This window comes from Centrocercus urophasianus, unplaced genomic scaffold, assembly GCF_019232065.1.
Source record: "Centrocercus urophasianus isolate 14NV4802_14NV808 unplaced genomic scaffold, USGS_Curo_1.0 seq_73, whole genome shotgun sequence".
NCBI classification, from domain to species: Eukaryota; Metazoa; Chordata; class Aves; order Galliformes; family Phasianidae; genus Centrocercus; species Centrocercus urophasianus.
In genome coordinates, this window is record NW_024885344.1 from 6,029,866 (window position 1) to 6,052,527 (window position 22,662).

Sequence of the window (22,662 nt, forward strand, 5' to 3'; positions counted from 1 at the left end):
GGCAGCCTCGCTTCACAAACAACCTGTAACCAGGCTGTTCCTTATATTGTTCCTGTTGGATTTCTTCAAGGAGAGCAGTTAAAATGCTCCTCTGAGTATCCACAAGTACCCTGTTCAAAACAAATTAACTGTATCAGCTACTTTCACATTCTCAAACATACCACGCTGTAATGGCAAGCAGCATGGACTAGGAAACATAAAGCACATCATTATATCTTGTTACCTTAAGAGTACTATGACAAGATAAAATGAAGCAAACAAACAAAAACCAAACTAACCAAACAGAAAACCCAACTGATTGGAGCCCCCACCCCAGAGATCACCAATCCCTTTCCAGCAAAACAAGCTGTCTTCAGATAATGCAGCCTTTTGGGGGACTCTTCCACTGCAAAAGGTTGTACACCTGCAACCTTTTGCTGAGTGTTAACCCCAGGATAGGTGGGTGCATATATAAAAACAACAGGTAACTTGCAAAGAGTTTGCCATAGTCCTACCTGCTGAGAGCAAAACAGGTTCTACCTATGCACAGAGGAGAGAGGCCGTGCTTTACAGAAGCCCATGCAGCAGTGATATTGTCAGGCTGCAGACACAATATATGTGCCTAATACTTCTGCTTCTTATCAGTCACTGTACTTCCAAGCACATCTTTACAGTGGTGTGAGAGAAGAGGAAGAGACAGGTCTGTAGACTCCAGTCACCAGTGTCGGCCAGCACAAGAACTGGTTTGTTACCAGTACAGCTGCTTCTCCCATATCTGAGGTCAGTGCTGAATCCCCCCAACATCCAATAATTGGATAAATTAGAGGAACCTTAAAACTGAAAAAATAGCCCTCTGCAACATGCCTGAAACCCTGGTAAAACTTTCCCTTTGAATAAATTTTAACCCCGGGGCCAGCCTAAGATCTTACAGCCAAAACTTACTGTGCCGTGCCAACATAATATAAAAGCCACCACGAGTGCCAAGGGAATAGCTGAAAGAAGTGAGGAAATGAGAGCTGTCCCACTTGACAACTGAAGAGGGAAAAAGCAAGGCCATGCCGTCCAGCAGCCAGGAGATCCAGGGAATGTCTGACCTGCCATGGCCAAGCACCACTGAAAAAAGGGGGCTTGCTCCAAAAACTTGCATTATTTACATTAAACAAAATAAAACTAAAGATAGTTAGAGAAGCTTAAAGGAACGTGATTGAGAGAACCTGAAAATACTGCAAAATCAATTTGTTTTTTCCATGTTTTTTGGAAGAAAAATTGAGAAAAGTTCCAACAAAATTTCTTGTTACGTATGGTTTTGGAACAAAATAACCTTACTTTGCAAACTAAAACAACTGTAACTTTTCCTTAAAAGCTTTAACTGCAATAAAATATTCTAATCAACCTTTCACTTTTTGTTTCAGCTTCTGACTCATCTAAATCAGTCACAAAAAGAAATTTCTATTTTCCACACATTTCCTCGTAAAATCTCCAGAAACATTAAGGGCAATGGAACATCGGTAGGTTGCTCTGAAAGTAATGCCTCCTATTTATTTCCAAGGAAACTACAACAGATACAAAGAGCACAAAAACATTATCTGATTGAGCAAATTCTCAGCTACAAAATACTGTTTTCCCACATAGCCACCACCATTAGCTGTGCATTTTTGCAAGCAATAAACAAGAGCCTACCCACCACACTCATAAAACCATGCACCGGCGCAGGTGACCCACTGTTTCGCATCTGCTATGACGGTGTTGTTTCCAGGAAAACATTGCCCACACAGTTCATCATTCATTGGCCCAAACAGATAAAAGGCAGAAGGTACCAAATCCTGACTGGGTTTGGTAGGACAGTCCAGCCAAGACTGAGAACGTGCTCCACAGTCTTCAAACCACTGTGGGGTCTGGCATTATTACGCTGCAAGAGAAAGGTTGTCTTCTTCATGGAACCCAGCTGGCTCAAATAGATCAATGTTGCCACTGTCATTTCCACTACACTGAAGCTGATATTCAGCTCTGCACACAGTTCCATGATTGTAACCCACCAATTTACACAGAAGTGCTGCTGATGGAGACACTCTTCATTTCATGGTGCAATGTCTGCACATGGCATTCTAGAATGTGGTTTGTCTTTCCCCTCACTGTTGCCACTGCTGAAAGGAAGCACCCACCACCTCACTGTACTCACATCCACTGTTTGGTCTCCAGAAACATTCAGCAAGTATCCATGAATGTTAATGAGTGCCATTTTTTCTGCGTAGAGGTATTTAATGAGACACCTTTGCTTTACACACACTTCCACATCAGACACCATTTTGTTAGAGCGCCCCTCTATCACGTAACAGCAAAATCTATCAGAATACTGGTGGGAAGGTTCATATCACCCACATCCACCTCAAATATCTCGGGTAGTATAATAAAATAGGAGGCATTACTTTCAGAGCAGCCTCTTTTTATATATATATATAATATATATAATATAATATAATATATCATGCCATGTATTCAACCTGCAGTTGAGTAAGATTATATTAGAAATAAATTAAAACAGCAAAAGAAAGCATTAAAGGGCTTGAAAATCTTAGATTCAATGTGGCCTTTGTATTCCAAAGCATATGCAAAAATGGGCCCCATTCTAGCTATGCTATTTTTCCCCATGGGATCTCTATTTGATTTTGCAACAGTCAGAAAAAGATAAATTTCTGAAAGTTTTTAATGTTATAGATAAAAAAGTCTTCCATGTAAATTCAATCAGTCCCAAGCTCAGGGTCCTCAACCTTTAGACATCCAGTTCACATGACAACTTGTAGAAGTTACTGATCTGTAGAACCATGTCACCAGAGAGTGATACTTGAAGTGAGTTTCCTCAGTCTTTAACAATTTTTATTGAGTCTGTATTTACTGAAATTCTTCAGGGGCTTATAAACTTAAGCAGTTTGGTTAGATTTTCAAAGTGGTTTTTATATCCAGCCCCTACACCAGAGAGATCAAAGCCAAAGTCAAAGAGAAGGACATTGTGTTTATTTTTCCCCACAGTGGATACAAAGCCCTATCTTTTCTCTAGGCTTCTGCTCCAAAATGCCAAGATCATTTGGACAGAAAAATTCTAAATGGGAAAAAAAATAATTGAAAGAGTTAATGTTTGACAAATTTCTGGAAGGTAAACATTGTAATGGAACACAGTGGGCAACGTTTATTACAGATATCACCTCTGCCTCTCCTTCTTTGGAGACTGATGAAATACAGCTTAAGACTTGATGCCATTAAAACGTGAGTGAAGGTGAATGACTGGTTAAACTGGGATGCTTCTTAGCCATTGTTAAATTATTCAGAATTATTTTAGGAAAGCTGCATAAAAAGTGCAAGAATGCAGTTTTAGCTTCATCTAAATGCGCATACTGAAAATGGAAAAGGAAATGGTGAAAATGTCCTTTGCAATTGCCTTGAAAAGGAAAAAAAAGAATATTTCATGCATCTCAAACTTACAGCTAATCTGGCAGAGGAGAACAGTGCAAGATAGTTCTTGTTTTTACAAATTATCTCCCCAAATCCTTTGTGCAAGAGCAGATGTGAAATAAAAAGTAGGAAAATTGCGTATTATTTTAGTAAAGACAGCAGTTATTTTCCTGTCTATTGCTTAGCACTAGTGAGAAGAGACTGGCAGAAGTAAATAATTAGCAAAAGCAAACTACCCTTTTCTTTTGCTTCAGGACAGCTGCTTCCTGATCCGTGTGTAATACCTGTTGCTGCATGTGTCTGTGCACCTAAACCAATTTTTCCTGAACCATCACTGAGCCTTCAGAAGGAGTGGAATCAACACAAAACCGGCCAGCAGGGCTCAAAGCAGTGAGCATTTGCTATGCTGGAGAGCAGAGACTGAGCCATGTATCACTAAGACTTTAATTTTACACCCATCCTCTCTTTTCTACTTGTCGTGGGGAACTTAAAGCTAATAAAAAGCGATGCATCAGGACACAGCACTTTCAACTGCCCAGTAACTTTCCTTGCTCATCGTCAGGAGCACTGTGAGCAGCCCAGTGCTTCCCTGGCACCTGCATAATGCACTGCTGCATGCTCCCTTTTGAACGCTCAGCCCAGACAACTACTTGCTATCAACTATTTTCAACAAAAAGTGCCAAGATATGTGGTTGCTATATAAACAAAGAATTCTCACTAGAGACTAAAATAAGCCCTGCCAACTCATATTTCACTTCTGATCAGTAAGATTCATAACTGCAACACACCATCAGTGGTAAGGAGTGCATCATCTCTGAATGTACTTCACCTTAGAGGTTTTATCCTTGCAGAACATTACATAGCGTAAAAAAATCTTTTTTCCTGGACCAAGGCGACTGGAGTTAATCAGCAGATAACTTTCTAAAGATCAGAAGAGAACTTTCCATGCTATGGTGAGGGAACCACTGAAAAAATAGCTGCATCATCTTAAGACATCACTACCCCATCAGCTGTTTGCCACTCCCCATCCTTTGGAGACTACCAGTATCCCAGAGCTGGTAGAGAGCCCATGTGAGCTCTCATTGTCTGCTTCAGCACCAAGCAGCCTGCATGGCCTTGAAAAAGTCTATGATAATAAATAAACTAAAATGGAGTTGTTTGGGGGCTGAACCAGATGAGGAATGTTCACATGATCCACTTTATAGGTTTTGCTGTGGGAATTGGAAGTCCAGCTAATGTACTTTAAACAAAAATGTGTTAGCATTGTGCTAGATAAGAATATCACCATGATCTCTGACAAAAAAATAATAATAGGAGAGGAAACAAGAAAGAAAGAAACAAAAACTTCTCATATGTTTAAGTTTAGCAATAAGCATAAAGGCAGGTAAATGGATTAAACTATCTGAATGAAGGACTAAAGAGAGAATTAATCCCACTCTTTTTGAGATGACAGTTACTTTCAAAAGACTTAAAATTAAAAGCAGAGACTTCCAAGGATCAGTACAGTAATGCCCAGCTGTATCACATTAACTTGCACTGAAGAGGAATGAACTTCACCTGCACACACACACATCCCTAAATATAATTCCTATTATATTCTAAACAAAAAGTTCAACCATGCAAAGATTAAAAAAAAAAAAAAAAAACACCTGCTCACATAATAGAAAGGGTTCCACAGAGGGGATGGTGGGGAACTGATTCATAGCCAATAGACTCATTAAGGGAAATGATGCCCAGATGCATCCTCTGGCACTAGAAGTTACCACAGCATTTGTTGTTGGAGACTGGGCAGAAAAGCTAAAAGGAAAACTATTGTCATGATCTACCTTGTTACTGTGCCAGTCTTGTGACTTCTGCTGCTGGACACTTATGATTGAGGATGCTCAGTGACGCTGCACAGATTAGAGGCAATATCATATACTACCAGGTCACACCTGATACAATTATCAGTGGCAAACTTTTTGGCTACTGGTTAGGTACATGGAAATTAGTTCTCTGTGCTGTTAAAGGTCATTTGCAGAGACCTGAATGTGTTCCTCTATTGTCAGAGGCCTTAAAGGGATTTTCTCCTGATGAGCAGGTAAGTTATCTCCAAAGCTGGATAAAGACATGAAAACAGAACAAAGTACCCACTCCACATTCTGACTGCTTGAGCATGTAAAAAGGCCAACCTGACTGTTGTAATCAGAGCCTGCATGAATTATGAAACAAGCAACAAACTAATTACTCTTTTTCCTAACAAAAACAGACTGGGAAAGGTAGAAATTAAGAGACACGACATACTATATGTCAAGAATAGGGAAAAGAGAGAAAACAGTAAAGAAAACCAGTTTGCTACTGACAAATAATAGTTCCAGAAGTCAGAAATGAGGAACTGTCTAAAACCATTGCTATTAGACAAAATAAGTTAAAGGGAAAAAAAATCCCCCCCGGAATGTGCTCAAAGAAGTATGACAAGTTGAATTGCCCGTAAAACAAAACCAATATATCATCAGAAAACAGAAGGGTGGACCACCAAGACAAGTACAAGCTCCATTCCCACATATATGATGTACTACACTGACTCATAGCAGCCAGGTAAGACGGGTTTTGATAAGGAATTATAGAATCACAGAATGACATGCGTTAGAAGAGATCTTAAAGACCTTGCAAGTTTGAACCACCTGCCATAGACAGGGACACCATCCACAAGACCAGGCTGCCTAAAGCAAAAGTGAATCTAACCGGGAAAACGTATTAAGATTTCACGTTTCATCCAGCAATAAAATGTGTTGTTTAATTAAGGAGCAGAGCCCTGGGAATAGATAGCCCCTTCCTGTCTAAAAGTATTGTTTGTCTTAGGACTCGCAGCACAAAGAAAAGTGCCACAAAACCAGTAAATAAATAGCCAATGTACATTTGATGAAAGATTGGCTCTGAAGACTGCTTTTGGCCTGAATAGAAAGATATGCTTTCATCCTGTTTTGACTATACTCATACGTTTACCTAACATAATTGGATGTAGTTAATATTGCAGGAGCCTTCAAGCAGTGCACATTTCCCTCATTAGTGGGTTTAAAGCCTTAATGATATCTCCTGCACTGCAGAAAAGCCCAATGTAGGCTTTAACTTTGATTGGCAAGTTTCAACAGGAGGAAAAACTGGGGGAAGGGAAAACCTTATAAAACTGGTCTTGGTTTCTTTAGTCATTCAAAAAAGAAAATTTGTAGAATGACAGGAAAAAAACAAGTGGGAATTACTAAGCTGATAAAGAAGATTTCAAAAGTTGATCTTGTAGTAACTCAATGAAAGAACGAGAGTGAGTGGACATAGGGATCCTTCCATCACATTCCTGCAACATGCTAAAAACACAAAAGCTTAGCCTTACACAAAAGCTTTCCGACAAACAAGTGCATATGCACTGGGTGTTGTCAAATCAGCATCTTCCTACACCTGCAGCAAAACCACCTTTTGTAGTCTCATTATGCAGCATTTTTTTTCCATTAAGTTTCAATAGACTTGGCAAGGAAGCCTCACATCTAAGAAGCAGAATGTCACAGTATACCATTAACTAAGTGCATGCAAAGGGTTCAAGTTTTTGTTGTCTGTTTTGCTTTGTTATTGACTAATTTTTGACCATTTTCCAGGAACAGAAATTTCACAGGCTGGTTTGGTTTCAAAAGCAGCACAATTATGTACAGCTGTATTCAGTATTTCTTAACTGCCTTCAACAATCAGTGAAAGGGAGATTTGCACACATTATCAGGCACTATCATTAGTGCTGTAAAGTATGTAATCCATCTGGTGTTCTGGTGTCTACCTAGGAGCAGGTATTGAACCAATGAAGGCTGCACTATAATAGCAGAAAGAAAGAACATTAAAAACAAACAAAACAACACAGCAATCTCAGTTGTTTCTCCATGCCACACTGTGCTTGTGTATGTTTCCTCCAGTGATTTTGCAAGCCATTTTTATATGTATAGGTGTGGAGAAGGGAGAATTAAAAATGCAAATTTCATTAACATTCAGCTTTGCAGTCTTCATAAAGGAAGAAGGTGTCAGGATACCATGGTGATGTGAGCAGTGCAGCCCATTAATAACTCAGAAAAATACTTGGGGATAGATTAAAATACTTAGACCAAGATGAAACATAACTCGCATCGCAACAAATCCTGCAAAAGATAAGATGACTGATCAACAGCAATTGTGGTCTCAGCCTACTGATTCACCATGTCTTGATAGGGGGCAATAGAAGATGAAACTTGTATTTAAGCCTTTTAGCCTCCTTACAGTCAGTGGCACTGCTGAGGTTTATGGCCCATAGCATCTGAAAATAGACAACGCATGTTCTTTTTAATTTTGGAAAAGTGCTGCCATACACAGAAGTGAAAAAACGTTATTCTATCTGCAGGTAACTTATCTGTTTCCACACTATCATTGCTTCATACAGGAGGGAATCAGCCATTTTTCTTTGCTGTCTTACGTGGAAATGTGGCCGATATCAGTGGTTGCTTCCTCAATCCGAAATTCATAGATCTTAAGCAAGCAAATTCACGTGATCTTCCTTAGATACAGAGTTATTCTTGTAGGTGTATATAAGAAAATATCCTACATAAGTGTTGCCACTCCTGGAACTCTTAAAGAGATGTGTGGATGTGGTGCTTATGGACAAGGATTAGCAGTGTATTTGGTATTAGGTTGATGGTTGGACTTGATTGTGTCTTTTCCAACCCAAAAGATTCTAAAATTTCAAATCAGCTGGTAAAAAATAGCATCCTTATGAGAAGTATGGCTTGCCTCAAACCTCACTCCAGTCTGACCCACCCTTGTTAGGGATACACTGAGCTCTACCAGGAGAGCTCTCTCCAGCCATGGCAGCTTGGCCAGCTTTCTGGAATCACCAGACCAGCTAGGTAACCACTCAAAGAAAGTTACATGTCACTGAGGGATTAACAGAGAGTCTTCTCAAGGCAACCAGCCCATCCTCTCAGGTTGTAAAAAACAATCAGACTTAACTACAGTCAGCATTTTTAGATTGCTTGCTGTAAACTGCTCGTGACATTCTGAACTATAATTTTCAGGATCTTTCTGAAGCTTCAGGCACTCATCCTTACCATACACTCATTCATGTGACAAGACACACTGTTTTGCTCACAAAGCAAGGTGCAGAAAGGCTGCAGTGAAAGGGAAAGACCCCTGTTTAAGGGAACATCCTGACTCTAAGCAGACTATTAATAAAGTCTGCTTTATAATAATATACAATAATATAATATAATGAATATTTATAATATATAATAAACCCTCTTGAAAATAGACAATCAAAATAGACAATCATGGCCCACTGAATTAAATGAGACTTAAAAATATGCAGAGAAGAAAACGATGACATCTTTTTATGACTAGTAGTCACCAAAGGCACTTGCCAGGTGTCCAAGGTATATACAAATGAACTTTTGCACCCTGTAGGACAGATTTCCCTTGGTTTATCATTCTGAATCAGAATTACAAAATAAAAATGATAAACTTAAGCTAGTCCTCAAAATACAGATCAGTCAATTGAAACCATTAATACTGTATTTGCTACTTTAAAAAAAATACTTCAAAAGAAAAAGTCAATTCAAAAGAAAAAAAAATAAGCCTTCAAATAAAACTATCCTCCTTTTCTAGAGGGTTTTGGTTGTTTTTGGGTTTTTTTTTTACATTTCTGCATAAAAGTGGGGAAGGAAAAGCAATTCAAATTGACTCCTTTCACCAAAAATATATAAAATAAAATAAAATAAAACTCCAACCCCTTCAATAAGTTCTGAAGCACTAACATTCCCTAGTGTTAATGTTGAGCTGGAAATTTCCAATATTCTCTTTCACATTTGTTAAGGTGACAAAGCAGTTCCTAAATGACTTGCCCTTGTGAACACAAGAGTTCTGTAGCAAAGCCAAAAATCGATCTCAGAGCTCCTAAATCCCAACCCAAAGCCTTAATCACAAAACCAGATCTCACCCCACTGGGATTCAGAGGATCAGGTTGTTCCCAAAACACAGCTTACTAATACGTTAAGTTTTTCTTTAAGCCTAACTGAAGCTAAAGTCTGATAAATTTTACAGTCAACAGCAGTGATCATTTTACATTAGTTTTGTGCTATTAGCTGCAGCAGATGGGGAATAAGAGGTAATTTGTTGTGCACGCATAAAAAGACATACACAGTGTGAAAGAAATGACCCTCTCAATATTTATTATTTTAATTTTTCAAATGTCTATTGCAAGCATATGCACTCCTAGTTTAAAACATTTAAACAATACCAGATTTAATCGCTTAGAAAAAATTAACTAGCAAGCTCTGAAAGCAAGAGGAGGAAAGAAAAAAGAAGTCCGGAATTAAAAGCTGTTTTACAGGATAAAACAAAAGGCAAAACAGTTGCACACACATTGACCAAGTTAGAAAGGTTCACCAGTACCTGGAATATAGCCCCAGGGGAACACTAGGAAAAGAAAGTGGATACTTCATTGCAGCTGCTGAGCCCAGGAGCTCCTGCACCAGCAAACCCTCGTGAGAACCATCAGGTCAAAACAGGGTAAGAGCCCTTGCTCAGCCCTGGCAGGCACTGACACTAGAAAAATCTCTCAGGCATATGGCTCCTACTGATATGGCTGTTCAACAGCACCCTCAGATACGCAGTCAAACAGATTAATATTACACAGTTAAGCGCTATACAGCCAAACACATTTCCTCCCAGTATAGTTCTCTTTCTGTAATGATGCTATACCAGCCAGGACTTCAAATCAGTGATGATCTAGCAGCTGTAGGAAACTGCTAGGCAAAAAAAAGTAAATCTTAATAAATTCACTGCTTGGACACCTTTTCACTTATCCTTGTAAAGCACGGAGTGATTTTTAGAAGCAACGAATGTTCTCAACTCAATGAGACTGAGCCTTATTGTACATGTGGTAGGATTGACACTTTCTTGAAGTTGTCCTACAAAGGGAAGGAGGGAGGGGAGAAACTCACAGCTCTAGCACAAAGAACTACACATTCAAGGCAAGGCCTGCTATGAGGTGTGATGGCTTTGATGCATCATGAACTGAAATGGCATATGAGAGTCACTATGGCATACAAGAGGAGGCACATCTTATGGAGTTCCCATAGCTCCTCTAGTGAGGACTGAAGTTTTGGCATTTCCTCAAATCTCAAAGACACCTCAAATCAAATCTGTTTACATCCTTATGTATCCATAAATATATATAAATGTGCACATGTGAGCACAAAGACAGGAATAGCAACAAATCCTGAGACACCCTGCATCCAGAAGCCTTTGCATTTCACTTTGTACGCCCTATGCAAACCCAACAAAAACAAAGATGAAACAAGATGAACAAATGGAAAAAATGAATCACAGAATGGCTTCAGTTGAAAGGGATCTCAAAGAGCATTTAGTTCCATCTCCTCTGACACAAGCAGAGTTGAAAAAATGAATAAATATATCTTTAAAGACTGAGGTGTTAAATAAACTTAAGGCATATTCATTCTTTCCCTCCAATACTTCAAAAAGCAGCTTGTTTTTAAAACTAAAAATCACTGTCAACTATTAGCACATACTGGAACATCACTTGCATACTATACAATCCCACTGAAAAGTCATTTCAAAGGGTAAAAAAAAAACCAAAACCTGAAGATCTAATGACATAAATTTCAACGTTTTTTTTCTCTTGTTTAAATTGTTTGAATCATTTCCCAAATATTGACTTATCTGCTTTCTTACTGTGTATGTCACTGCTGCTCCAAACCACGTACCCATGTGCAGGTGAGCCCCTAACAAAGCATGCTCATCTGTTTACAAGTGGAGTTCATTGTACTTTGCAACAACAATGTAGTAATAGACTAACAAGTTCACATGAGATGTTGACAGTGACATTGACACAACAGGAAATAATCCTAGGATATTTAATTTGAAGAAAATAAACATTTCTAAACAAAACAAGAGTACAGGGTCAAGAAAGCATATATACACATTTTTTGCAACAGTGCACAACTGTTCCATGGCTATTTTTGCATTATTTGTCTGCACATGAATAAGTGAGTGGGTCCATTTTTAAAAACAAAAACCTTATTTGTCAGAGAGCATGAAGTAACAGCCTAGCCTCCAAGCTGGCTCTGTATATATGACTGAATTGCTAGTGTTTACCTAATGATAGCACATCAGCTGGGCTGCTGCCTACCAGCAGTGCGTGTACTCTAAAAACCGAGGCAGCATGCAACCAGTAAGTTCCTGCACAAGACATGCAACTGAGCCTTTACTTGAAAAAGGCCAAGAACACACACATGCACACACACAGTCAATTCCTGATGTACCACACTGAGCTGTTCTAAGCCAGTTGTGTATCCACACCCTGCTATGGAGATAAATAAATCCTTTCAGTCAGCACTGGGTCATCCAGTTATTGGAAGTACCCTACTTACCACTGAGTCCTTGACGCAAAATCCACAGAGTTACGGAATGGTTGAGGTTGGAAAGAACTTCTGGAGGGTATACTGTATCAAATTTGGATAGACCCTTTCCTAGAGCAATACACACAGACACTTTCCTTTCTGGTACCCTGCTCTCTGGCAAGAGATGAGAAAGATCAGCTGATGCATTAATGTCTCAGCCATCCTGGATCACAGTTGAACAAGATGCAGAAAATGGGCTCCTTCCTCTTTGGTGACTGCTTTGTTGTTGCTGGGTAAGTTTCCCTTCAAGAGGGAAACAAATAGTTTACACCACTAGGTAATATCAACTTCCTTGTCATTTTTACTACTTCATTATTATTTGTTATTTTATTGTTACTTTTCCACTGTAACAGCAAAGCTTCTGTTGAAAAAATAGTGATGTTCTCTATTGAAATCAGTGCAGATTTGTGTACTTAAGAACATCACCCTCCTCCAGTGAGTTGGCACAGAGATTTAAGGAGTTGATCTGGATCAACTACCAGTTTCCACTTGTGATAGCCACATGAATTCTGGCAGAACACTGACTCCAGCAGCCTGTCAAACCTCAACTAGCCAATGCTTACCCTTGCCCTAGGGATTACTGATTCACATTTTTTGCAAAAGTTTGGCCTGCAACTTTGAGACAATTTGTCATTTATATTAGATAACGGGGAATCTCTCTCCATCTTAACATTCTGCTCTTACATTTTTAATTGTTCACTTTAATGATTCTCCAGCACTAATTCAAAAACAAATTTTCAACACACAAATTACAAACAATCTGAAAACAGATTATGTATCATTATCCTGCCTGGCAGAATGCAACATGCAACACATCATAAATGTGTCTCACACACAACACAATAATGCAGTTAAAAAAGGTTAAAGAATAGTCCTAGAGCTCTTAAAAGAAAACTTCTATTCAAGAGACAACTTACCACGCTTGTGAGAAGAAGGCATTATTCACTGTGGCACAGCCCTGCCTAGCATTCTGGCTGAGGTTTCCATAGTTAACTTAAACTAAAATCAGTTCCATATTTTTGGCAGAATGTCTATAAGCTAATTTTCATCTTTTCTCCTTCAAGTATAATTAAAAACATGGGGAAAAGGCTTCATATGCCTCCAGTATGAAGGTACATTACAGTAGACCTTTCTATTTTTAAATACCTACAATGCTCACCTTACTCAAGTCAAAATTAAGTGGGAAAACAGGATGTCATTATAGCTTTTTTGTGATTATATGGTTAACATAAAATATACCCCACATCTGCAGGAGACTAACACTCTCTGTGCAAGACCTGGTTGCTTGCTCTAAAATGAAGTGAACCTTAATGCAGATTTGATCTGCAGTCATCATAGGTTTCTGTCACAAGAATTATTAATCGGTAGCTCAGAAACAATATAAGAGGGCAAAGGAATCTAAAAGTCTTTTCAAAGCATTATTCAAAAGATATTCATAGCAAAGATGTGAAATATGTAGTGTCAAAGGGAAACATATTCACAAAAAAATTACCAATCATTTGGCACCTGTTCACATGCAAAATCTATTTTGTCCTTATAATAAGCGAGCACTCAGGCTCAGTGCGGGAGAAGTGTTCTACTTCTCTCTGGGTATGGAAAGAGGATGCAAGACGCTGCCTTTTCACAGCTGTCATTCAAGCATAGACACAACCAGCATGGATAGGCCCAATACATCCAGCACCTACTGTTATTGCTTTGCTTTGGCAAGCATGGAAGAATCCTTATGGCACTCAGTCAATCCAGTAACAAAACACCCAGTTACTGAAAATAAGTCCCTGAATCAGGACCACCACAGCCATGTCCCTTCGGCCAAATACAACACCATGCCAGCTTCCTTCTGGCACACACAAAAAATGAGAAAGATAAAACTCTCATTATTTCAGCCCTCCCTCTAGAAGAAAACAAGGCAAAGGTGACCTTTCCTACTCCATGAGAATAGTTCTTAGTCAAGAATCCCCACATGCCATAGCCTGGCACTCACATCAGTACAGCTGCACAACATGTCTTCTTACACTTTAGACTCAGCCTCCCAGGCTGCAGGGAGCACAGCCCTTTATCTGTTTCCCTCACTGAAACATGGGATCTCTCATCCAGGTATTAAACTAAACAAACTCTTCCAATAGTCCTCTAAGAAGATTAAAACCACCCTGATTCCGTAATGATCTCCTGACTACTTGCCAACAAATAGTGACTTTGCCGGCAATTGCACAATCTCAGATTAAGGTCATCCTTCTTACAAGCTCTCAAAGACATGACAGTACATTATGAATAGCTTTAATAAAAGCTCCAAGTTCACTGAATCATCGCCTGATTCGCTCTTGTCTATCAAGTACATCCACTGTTTGCAACCCTTCACAAGTTGAATTTCCCATTGTCTCTTACTGTAATATATACATATTTAGGCAGTTGAAAGAGCAGAAAAATACAAAGGAAACATAAATATTTTCTACCCTGTAATACACCAGCCGTTTAGACATCATCCTATCCCTCATTCAAGTTAGTGACAATGTTAACACGCTGTTGATGCAACAGCTGCAGAACATGGTGAATAATCTCTCTTTGTGTGGCATTCAGGGTTAGATAATTCACATTTCCTCTCTGGTGTATGAGGCACAAATTTAGATTTTGGAAATGAATTTTGGGGAAAAAAAAAAAAAAAAGTGGGAAAGAAAAAATAAGAACATGCTGGATTTTCTCAAGGGCTGTTCACACCCATGGGGCTTTCTCCATTCCCATGTTTCCCACTCTGAAAAACTGATGCTTGAGAGAATGTGTTAGGTCAAAATAAACTGCCCTGGTTTCAACTGGGATGGAGTTAATTTTCTTCTTAGTAGCTGGTATGATGCTGTGTTTTAGATTTAGGATGAGAATATTTTTAATATCACACTGATGTTTTAGTTGTTACACAGGAGTGCTTACACTAAGTCAAGCACTTCTCAGCTTCTTGTTCTGCCCTGCCAGTAGGGATGCTGAGGAGCTGGGAAGGAACACATCCAGGACAGCTGACCTTAGCTGACCAAATGGATATCCCATACCACAGGGCATCATGTGGAACAATACACCTGGAGGAGCCATCTGGAGTAGGTGCTGCTTGGTGTCTGGCTAGGCACTGGTCAGCGGCTCGTGAGTAATTGTGCTTTGTTTATTCTTCTTGTTATTGTGCTTTATCTTTTCACTTTTTTTTTTTTTTCTTTTTTTTCTTTATTATACTTATTTCAATCCATGAATTCTTTCACTTTTCCATTCAATTTTCACCCCCACCCCACTGGTTGGGGAGAGCGAGTGAACAGCTGCATGGTGTTTATCTGCTTACCACGTTAAACAACAACATAAGTGAATACCACGTCTGGATTGAAATGTATTAGCTTAAATTTGTGAACAGCACTGACTCCAAAGCCAATTCCATAACCACTCAACAGCACATCATTTGGGAAAGGAATGGATAAAATAAGGCAGAGAGATCTAGTTTGTGTTTTGAATTCTCCCATCAAACTGACTCTCGCTTGAAGTAGAGAAGCTTGCTTTGAGTAGTTTTTAGAAGTATAAACAGAACATTATTAAAGCCTTAAAATTACATTTATCCAGTCAATATGAGAAGGATCTCTTTCTTGAAACTGTTTTTTCCCCACTCTCACCTTTCCATCAGTATTCACTTACAACCAAAATTATACCTGAACAAAATCTGCTGACCTTCTTTACATACAGTACAGCACTATTTATTAACACACAGAGAATCCTTAGTATACAGCATACCAGAACACCTCACTGAGAGATTTATGAAAGAGAGAGCACCCAGTATGAAAATTCAAGAAGGAAAAAAGATTTCCAAGCCAAATGTGGAAGGACCCAGAAATGAAAGGTTGCTTATCATTTACTAATGATAAGTAAAAGGTAGAAGAAGAGAAACAAAGTGGAAAGTAAAAGGTAACGCCCAAAGATTGCAGCTATGTGAAAAGACCATGGAATGAGCAGATAAAAGTACACAAGATAAAGCAAGTTCATTTGAATTAGGATTATGGGCATTGAGCAACTCAGATTTAGTAACAGTGTACAGGGGGAAAAACTGTTCCTTTTCTTAAAGAGAAAGGTAGGACATATGTCACATGCTTGCTGGTAGGTAGCAGGGATATCAACCAGTCTGTGCCTCAGCTCCTCATGCAGAAAGGAGGGTGTTGTGCAAAAAAACTTACAGATGGTTCAAGGACAGTCAAGCGATATGGACAAGATATGAATCTACACAGACAACTGGACTTAGCTGATCTCTGATGAAGAAAATAAAAGGGGAGAGAGACTTGTTACAGTGATCTGAATTACCTGAATTTGAGAGGCAAACAAATATTAGACCATGACAGATGGCTGTACAACCAAAAGAGAGAGATAAACCTCCCACCACAAAAGTCTGAAGAGAAAGTAAAATTCAGCCAATATATTCAAATGGTGAGACTGACTGAAATTAAATGTAGAGTGAGTATTTGAATATAGCCTAAAAGGAATGATCTCTAGTTTCAAAAGGTGTTGTTTGGGCATCAGCTACAGCTGTGAATAGTGCAAACAACCTACTCATACCAAATATACAGGAGAAAGGCATGTAGACAGGAAGAAATAGGTTACATGAATGAGGACTGAAGAAGGAAAAGGGCAGAAAATTCTTTTGAATACAGAGAAAATGGGGAAAAGAATGTTACAGCATGCAACAACTTCAGCCTAGAAAGCTTGCACACTGATTCTTCCATTTAGATGTGAGTTACAGGCAGAATGCAAGGTGACTGGTACAAGTGGTTATTAAATAAGATACAAATAGTCACAAGATGAACTTCATGTAGCAGAAGAAGCAAGCAAAGGAGACAAGCAATCTGCAAACAAACTGACTGGCTGCGGAGAGGATCAGAGGGGCAGAGGAGGCAAACAGCTGATCAGAGATGAAATTTTCCCTGAGGACATGAATGCATACAGGTTTACGTGAGCAGGTTTGCGCATACAAAGGGGCCAGGAGGAAGAAAAGAATGGATGGCAGTATGTGGTCACAGTGATACAAAATGATGAGAAACTGACAGAAATATTTACTATATCTCTGGCTATTCCCTCTCTCTTTTTATTTGTTCTAACCAGAACTCAGAAAAGTGCTTTTCAATATATATATATTTCTATCAGTAAAATAAGTAATCAGCAATATATGTATAAATCCTTGCAAATCCCAATTTAATTATTTTCTATTCTTTATTTTCAAAGCGCTAAGAAACCTATGTCAGCTGAGAGAGGCCCCAGCAGCCCATTCCCGCCCTAGAAAATCTAAATAGACAAAGGAGACCAGGAGTAGGAGAAAGCAAATAATACTGTGCCTATACTACAGGGTGAGAACCAAGGGAAAGAGCTAGTATGGGATTTTCCTAGGAGGTAAGTGGCAAAACTGGATATTGAAACTCTCTCTCTCTCCTACATCTATTTGGTGCCTCAGTCACAAGGGCATTGTATTTCTTTTAATGGCAGTCCCTTTCATCTTCTCAGTTCTGGTAATAAAAATCTTTGACTGAAACACATAGAGTTTCTATACCTTTAAGTTCTATTGAACCACATGCTTTCCCCCACTGCATTTCCAGCTGTCTTGTGGCCATTTCTGATCTGAGCTCAAATTAGCAGTATTATCACCTCTGTCCACAAAGAGGACCTTCCATCTACTTACAGTTCTGTTGGTGAAGTTACTGAAGTCTGTCACTAAGATTTGCTTGATCACCTCCGGTGCGGAGATCACCACAAACATCTGGCGACCAATATAGTATCTACAAGAAAGAGAGTCATTTTAGCAGATAACATCAACCAGAAAATCATCACAATTCCTAAAATCTTTTTCTTGGTTTGAAAATACTCGCCATGAACAAACACCACAGAAAGTATGTACTATTGTGCAGATCAGTATCCTTCCCCATCTCTCTCAACTATTAAAGTAAGATGTGTGGTCCCGGAATTTAAAAGAAATAGCTTAAAGCATTTACTGATTAATCAATACGTAGCCAACATTTTAACATAGTGGTTTACACACACTGCTCAGTTCCAAATTCAGTACAAAGCGATGCAGTATCAGTAAACTCAACTACAGAGGGACAAAACCTTAGCAACAAACAACTCCAACAACTGTGGAAGACCTACAAAATCAATTATTCTGCAGCAAATCATACAACATGCCTTTCCATGACAAAGTCTTGCCTACAATTTACCTTTCTCCACAGTGTGGATGCAATAAATGCATACTTCCACCACTTCTGCTGGAAGTATTGGAATTGAGAGCATCTCAGACTTACAGGCTCATCATTACCATCTAAGAAGGGCCATCTGAACACAAAATGATGCCAATTAAAAAAAAAAAAAAAGACAACCCAACAACCTGTAATGTTTGCTATGTATAAGAAAGCTAATAAAACTTTAAGACAAGACTAGGTGACACGTCCCACTCTGTTTCAGACATCTCCCTGCTCCCAGTTTGATTTGGCCTTGCATCACCAGGACCTGTTCCTCTGGGGACTTGATACCTCAGTGGATGATACAGAAGCACTGGGACCACATCCCATAGTTCCTAGGGGCACAGACCTCCCTTCTCCCAGCAATATTTCTGTGGACACTCAGTGCTTGGCTGCTCTGCAGAGCAGGAAGGAGCACCATTAGCAAGCAAAGGTTGCCTGCAGCCCCTACCTTTCTCAGTTGCTGGACCAGAAAGATTACACAGGTGATGCTGTGATACTGCCTCAGCTGTGCCAGAAGAGTGGAGGAGGCTGGATGCAGGTGCAGGAAGGCTGGGTAGCTTAGAGCACAGCAGAAGAGTGGAACCACAGATGCTGCAGCACTGCCTAATCATTTTGATATGATATAGCTTAATATCAATATGTTGCTTATCACCTGTCTACACTGCAGCAACAGAGCAGACAAGCAAACCTTGGGCTAAATTAAATTTAGTAAGTGGAGGTTCCCATGGCAATGAAGCTGCAGCAGCACTGATTCCACCAGGGGCAAACAAGTCAGACAAATATCTTGATTCCAAAGCAAGGTTTCAGAGTCCTTCTTGACCCCATTCGACCAAAACTCATAACAAAAAAAAAGTCAGAAAAGAATAAGAAAAAAATTTCTTCAGGAAGAAAGAGATCATATTTTCATATTTGGTGGGTTTCCAGAGGGAAGAGTTATTTCCCAAATCCAACCCACAGGATTCACTTGTACCTTAGACGTGGGTTCTAATTCTCTATTAAAATAAGCCTCTCATCTCTCCTAGTCTATTAAACCATAGCAAAGCATCCATCTTTTAATGGTCAAAAGTTTTCTTCAGGATTTTTAAGCTTGCACAAGGAAGAGCTGAAGTCTCATTTTAAATAGTGCTTTGATCAACCTTTGGCAAAAAATGATAGTATCCCTCATGTCCCTTCCTCATGTATTTTGTACATTTCTGACGCTAAAAATGCAAAGCAAGCTTCCAAGGCGAAAGTCTGTATCTCTCCAAATCTACCCAGGACTATCAGCCACAAATAACGACCTCTTTCGATGATCTTCCTTCACACTTCATGTTTCTCTATCCCTCCCCAAGTTTACCGAGTGTCTCATTTAATGGCTAGTGACTGGTGCTCCAACACACAGCTTTTCTTAGCAACCAAGTCTCAAACACCAGATTCAAACTTGAAGCAGAAGCTGATTAAGACTACCCAGATATTTTAACCCTGAGCACCACACCAGACATCCTGCAAGGCTTATGTGTGTGTGTATACATGATACTTCTAGCTTACTTCAAGCTGCAGAGCTCCAGCTGCAATCCATGGCAATAAGAGGATGGTACTCTCAGAGCACTTGTGTCACAGTACATTTGTGCTTGTATTAGGACTAAAGTATGGGACAGGAGCATGTTCTGCTCAACCTGTTTTTACAAGAAAGTGACTCGTAAGCCAAGTTTATGCAAACAAATGTATGCATCATTCTCCAGCTCAGACCAGTCTACTAAACTCCCAGTTCTGCTTTTACAGCTAATGCACTCAAATGATTGTTTTCTATTGTACCCCAATCAGTAAAACTCTCTTCCTGCCTTTTTTTTTTTCCTTTCCAATACTTTCTGAGTACAATTTATCTCATGTTTTCACGGACATAGAAAGAAGAGGGCATTTATGGACACAGTTTGCAAAACAAAATCCACAAGCTTTAAGTATGATGTCCATGAAGTATGAAACAGGACCATAAGAACTATCAGATTTAGCAAATACTGGTCCAGAACCTCCACAACCACCATAAGTACACTTAACTGAGTTTTAATACACTTAAAATCTTCTGCAGCATCCAAGTCTCAAAACCAGGAGCACATTCCCAGCTATATTTTAAAACAACAATAAATTCATTTTCAAATTGCAAGTAAAAGATAAAATCCTTCTGAACAATAATCTATTCTTCCAAAGTAAATAACATATGCACCCTTAGCATGTAACTCCATTTTGATTCTGTATTACTACATGAGGATATCACCAGCTTCACAGAGACCTAGATTTATTATTGAACAAAACCCGATATTCTTGTCAGATTTTAATAAATAAGAGTTTGAGAAAAAACAAAAGCCTCCCAGCAAGTACATTACAAATGGATTCATGAATAATTTAGGACACCACTTTTTATTAACTTTCTCTGGCTTAATCTTTTCACAGGGCTTGTCCACATGCCAGAGTTCTGCCTTTAACTACAGTGACACAGTACCATTACAGCACTTGGCCCAAACCTTTGTAATACTCTCACGTAGGACGTTCAGTGTATGTTCATGACTACCTAGGTCACTCCTGCACAGAAACAAGAATGTGTGAACGTAGCACAGTGTCCACAGAGTAATGCAACTCTGTCCATAGAGAAAGAAATCCACTGTAACACACTTGTGAAATGTTCACAACACACAAAATTGTCATTTTCAAGGGTGGATAAGGTATCAGTTATTCAAGCCACACTCCTAGGGAAATTCCTATTAAATTTCAGTTTGAATGCATCCCTCTGAAGTAGAGAAAAACACCTATGTTTTTTAGATCTGTTGGAAGGTGAGATAGAGCACATTTGGTAAATCACCAGCATGAGGACAGTGTGAGTTTTCTCCAGGGGCTGGGAGGGAGACAAGACCCCATACGTTGCTGGTGCCAGAGGGAAGCAGCCTGCACTGCACCATCCCTGGGAGGGCTGCACTAAGAGTTTTTCAGAGTTGTTCAACAGAGGGCACAAATTCACCAGCAGAAGTTATGGAAAAGACTGCCCTCCAGCATGTTTACCAAAGGTCAAGGGGGTGGTTACGCTGTAGTGTATCAAGCATGGGAAGTTAATCTGCATTCAGAGTGTTTTAATAACTCCAGAGGCTACAAATACCAAACAGAGTCAACTGAAGCAGTTTCGTTTGTAGGAATAGGAGCAGGCAATCATCTTTCTTGCAGCACTTAATGAAAGGGAGAGACTTCTATCCAGGATGCTGCTGTCCTCTTTGCAATTACTTAGCCATTTAGAAGATACATCAGTTCTTTTAACCCCTCGAATAAGCAGCAATCTAGTAAAGATTTCTGCTGCTTTGTGCATACCCCACCACTGCTTTCTGCAGAGCTACAGTCCAGGTCTCTCACCCCACTCCTAGCACCTAGTTTGTCCATGGCCACAGAAGTCACAGATGCATGAGACCCTGACAGAACCCTAGAATTGTAAAGGTTGGAAAAGACTTCTAAGATGATCTAGTGCGACCACCATCCCATCCCCCCATGCCCACTGCCCACGTCCCTCAATGCCACATCCATACAGCTCTGGAACACCTCCAGAACGGTGACTGCACCACCTCCCTGGGCAGCCTGTGCCACTGCAGCACCACTCCTGCTGAGAAGAAATGTTTTCTAATACCCAACATGAATCTCCCCTGGCGTAACTGAAGGCTACTTCTTTTCATCCTACTGTGATCTGTGAGAAGAGGCCAACCCCCATTTCGTTGCAACCTCCTTTCAGGTTATACAGAGCAATGAGGTCTCTGCTGAGCCTCTCTTCTCCAGACTGAACAACCACAGTTACCTCAGCTGCTCCCCATCAGACTTGTGCTCTAGACCCCTCACAGTTCCGTTGCCCTTCTCTGGACACACTCCAAGGCCTTAATATCTTTTTTGTAGAGAGGGGCCCAAAATTGAACACAGCACTCAAGGTGCGGCCTTATCAGTGCTGAGTGCATAGGGACGATCACCTCCCTGCTCCTGGTGGTTACACCACTACATCCAGCCATGAGCCAAGACAGGAGCAATGGAACAAGGGGCACACAGAACAACAGAATCACACGGTTGGAAACGACCTACAAGATCATCTAATCCAACCATCATGGCACGGTGCAGCCCATCCTGCAGCACACAAACAGACTCTCTTCCTTTCCAGCACTTGCCGTGGATGTGCTACAGAAACACTGTCTTGCTGCATGGGGAAAGACAGAGAGCACGTATCCTGTGTTGTGGCAGAGGGCCATATGTTTTTATATAACACCCACATGGGAAACACCTGCAACCTTTTCACCTTGTTTATAGTGCTGCTGTCAATTCACAGCAGACTTTGATCTCCCTATCAATTATCAGTGCCGTGTATAGCAAACACCACACATTAATCATAAAACACACGTATGCTGTTAGGCAATAAATAAGCCTGTGTTTTCTATGCTGCAGTGTGGTAAAGTACACAAATATCATCTGGAAAAAAATAAAATTAAAAAAAAAAAAAAACAGTTTTATTATCTACACCTTTGTCAGGGAAGAGCAAAGAAAAA

At 39.7% G+C, this 22,662-nt stretch overlaps 1 protein-coding gene across 7 annotated transcripts in view; it reads right to left on the reverse strand.

Moving 5' to 3' along the window:
• The window catches only part of TBXAS1 (thromboxane A synthase 1), a 234,721-nt gene that overhangs the window by 114,947 nt on the left and 97,112 nt on the right, over positions 1-22,662 (reverse strand). For all 7 annotated transcript variants that reach the window (XM_042837930.1, XM_042837931.1, XM_042837927.1 and 4 more), the window contains one exon: positions 17,569-17,665. In XM_042837930.1, coding sequence (XP_042693864.1) covers positions 17,569-17,665 — 97 coding nt within the window. The remainder of the gene's footprint in view (positions 1-17,568; positions 17,666-22,662) is intronic.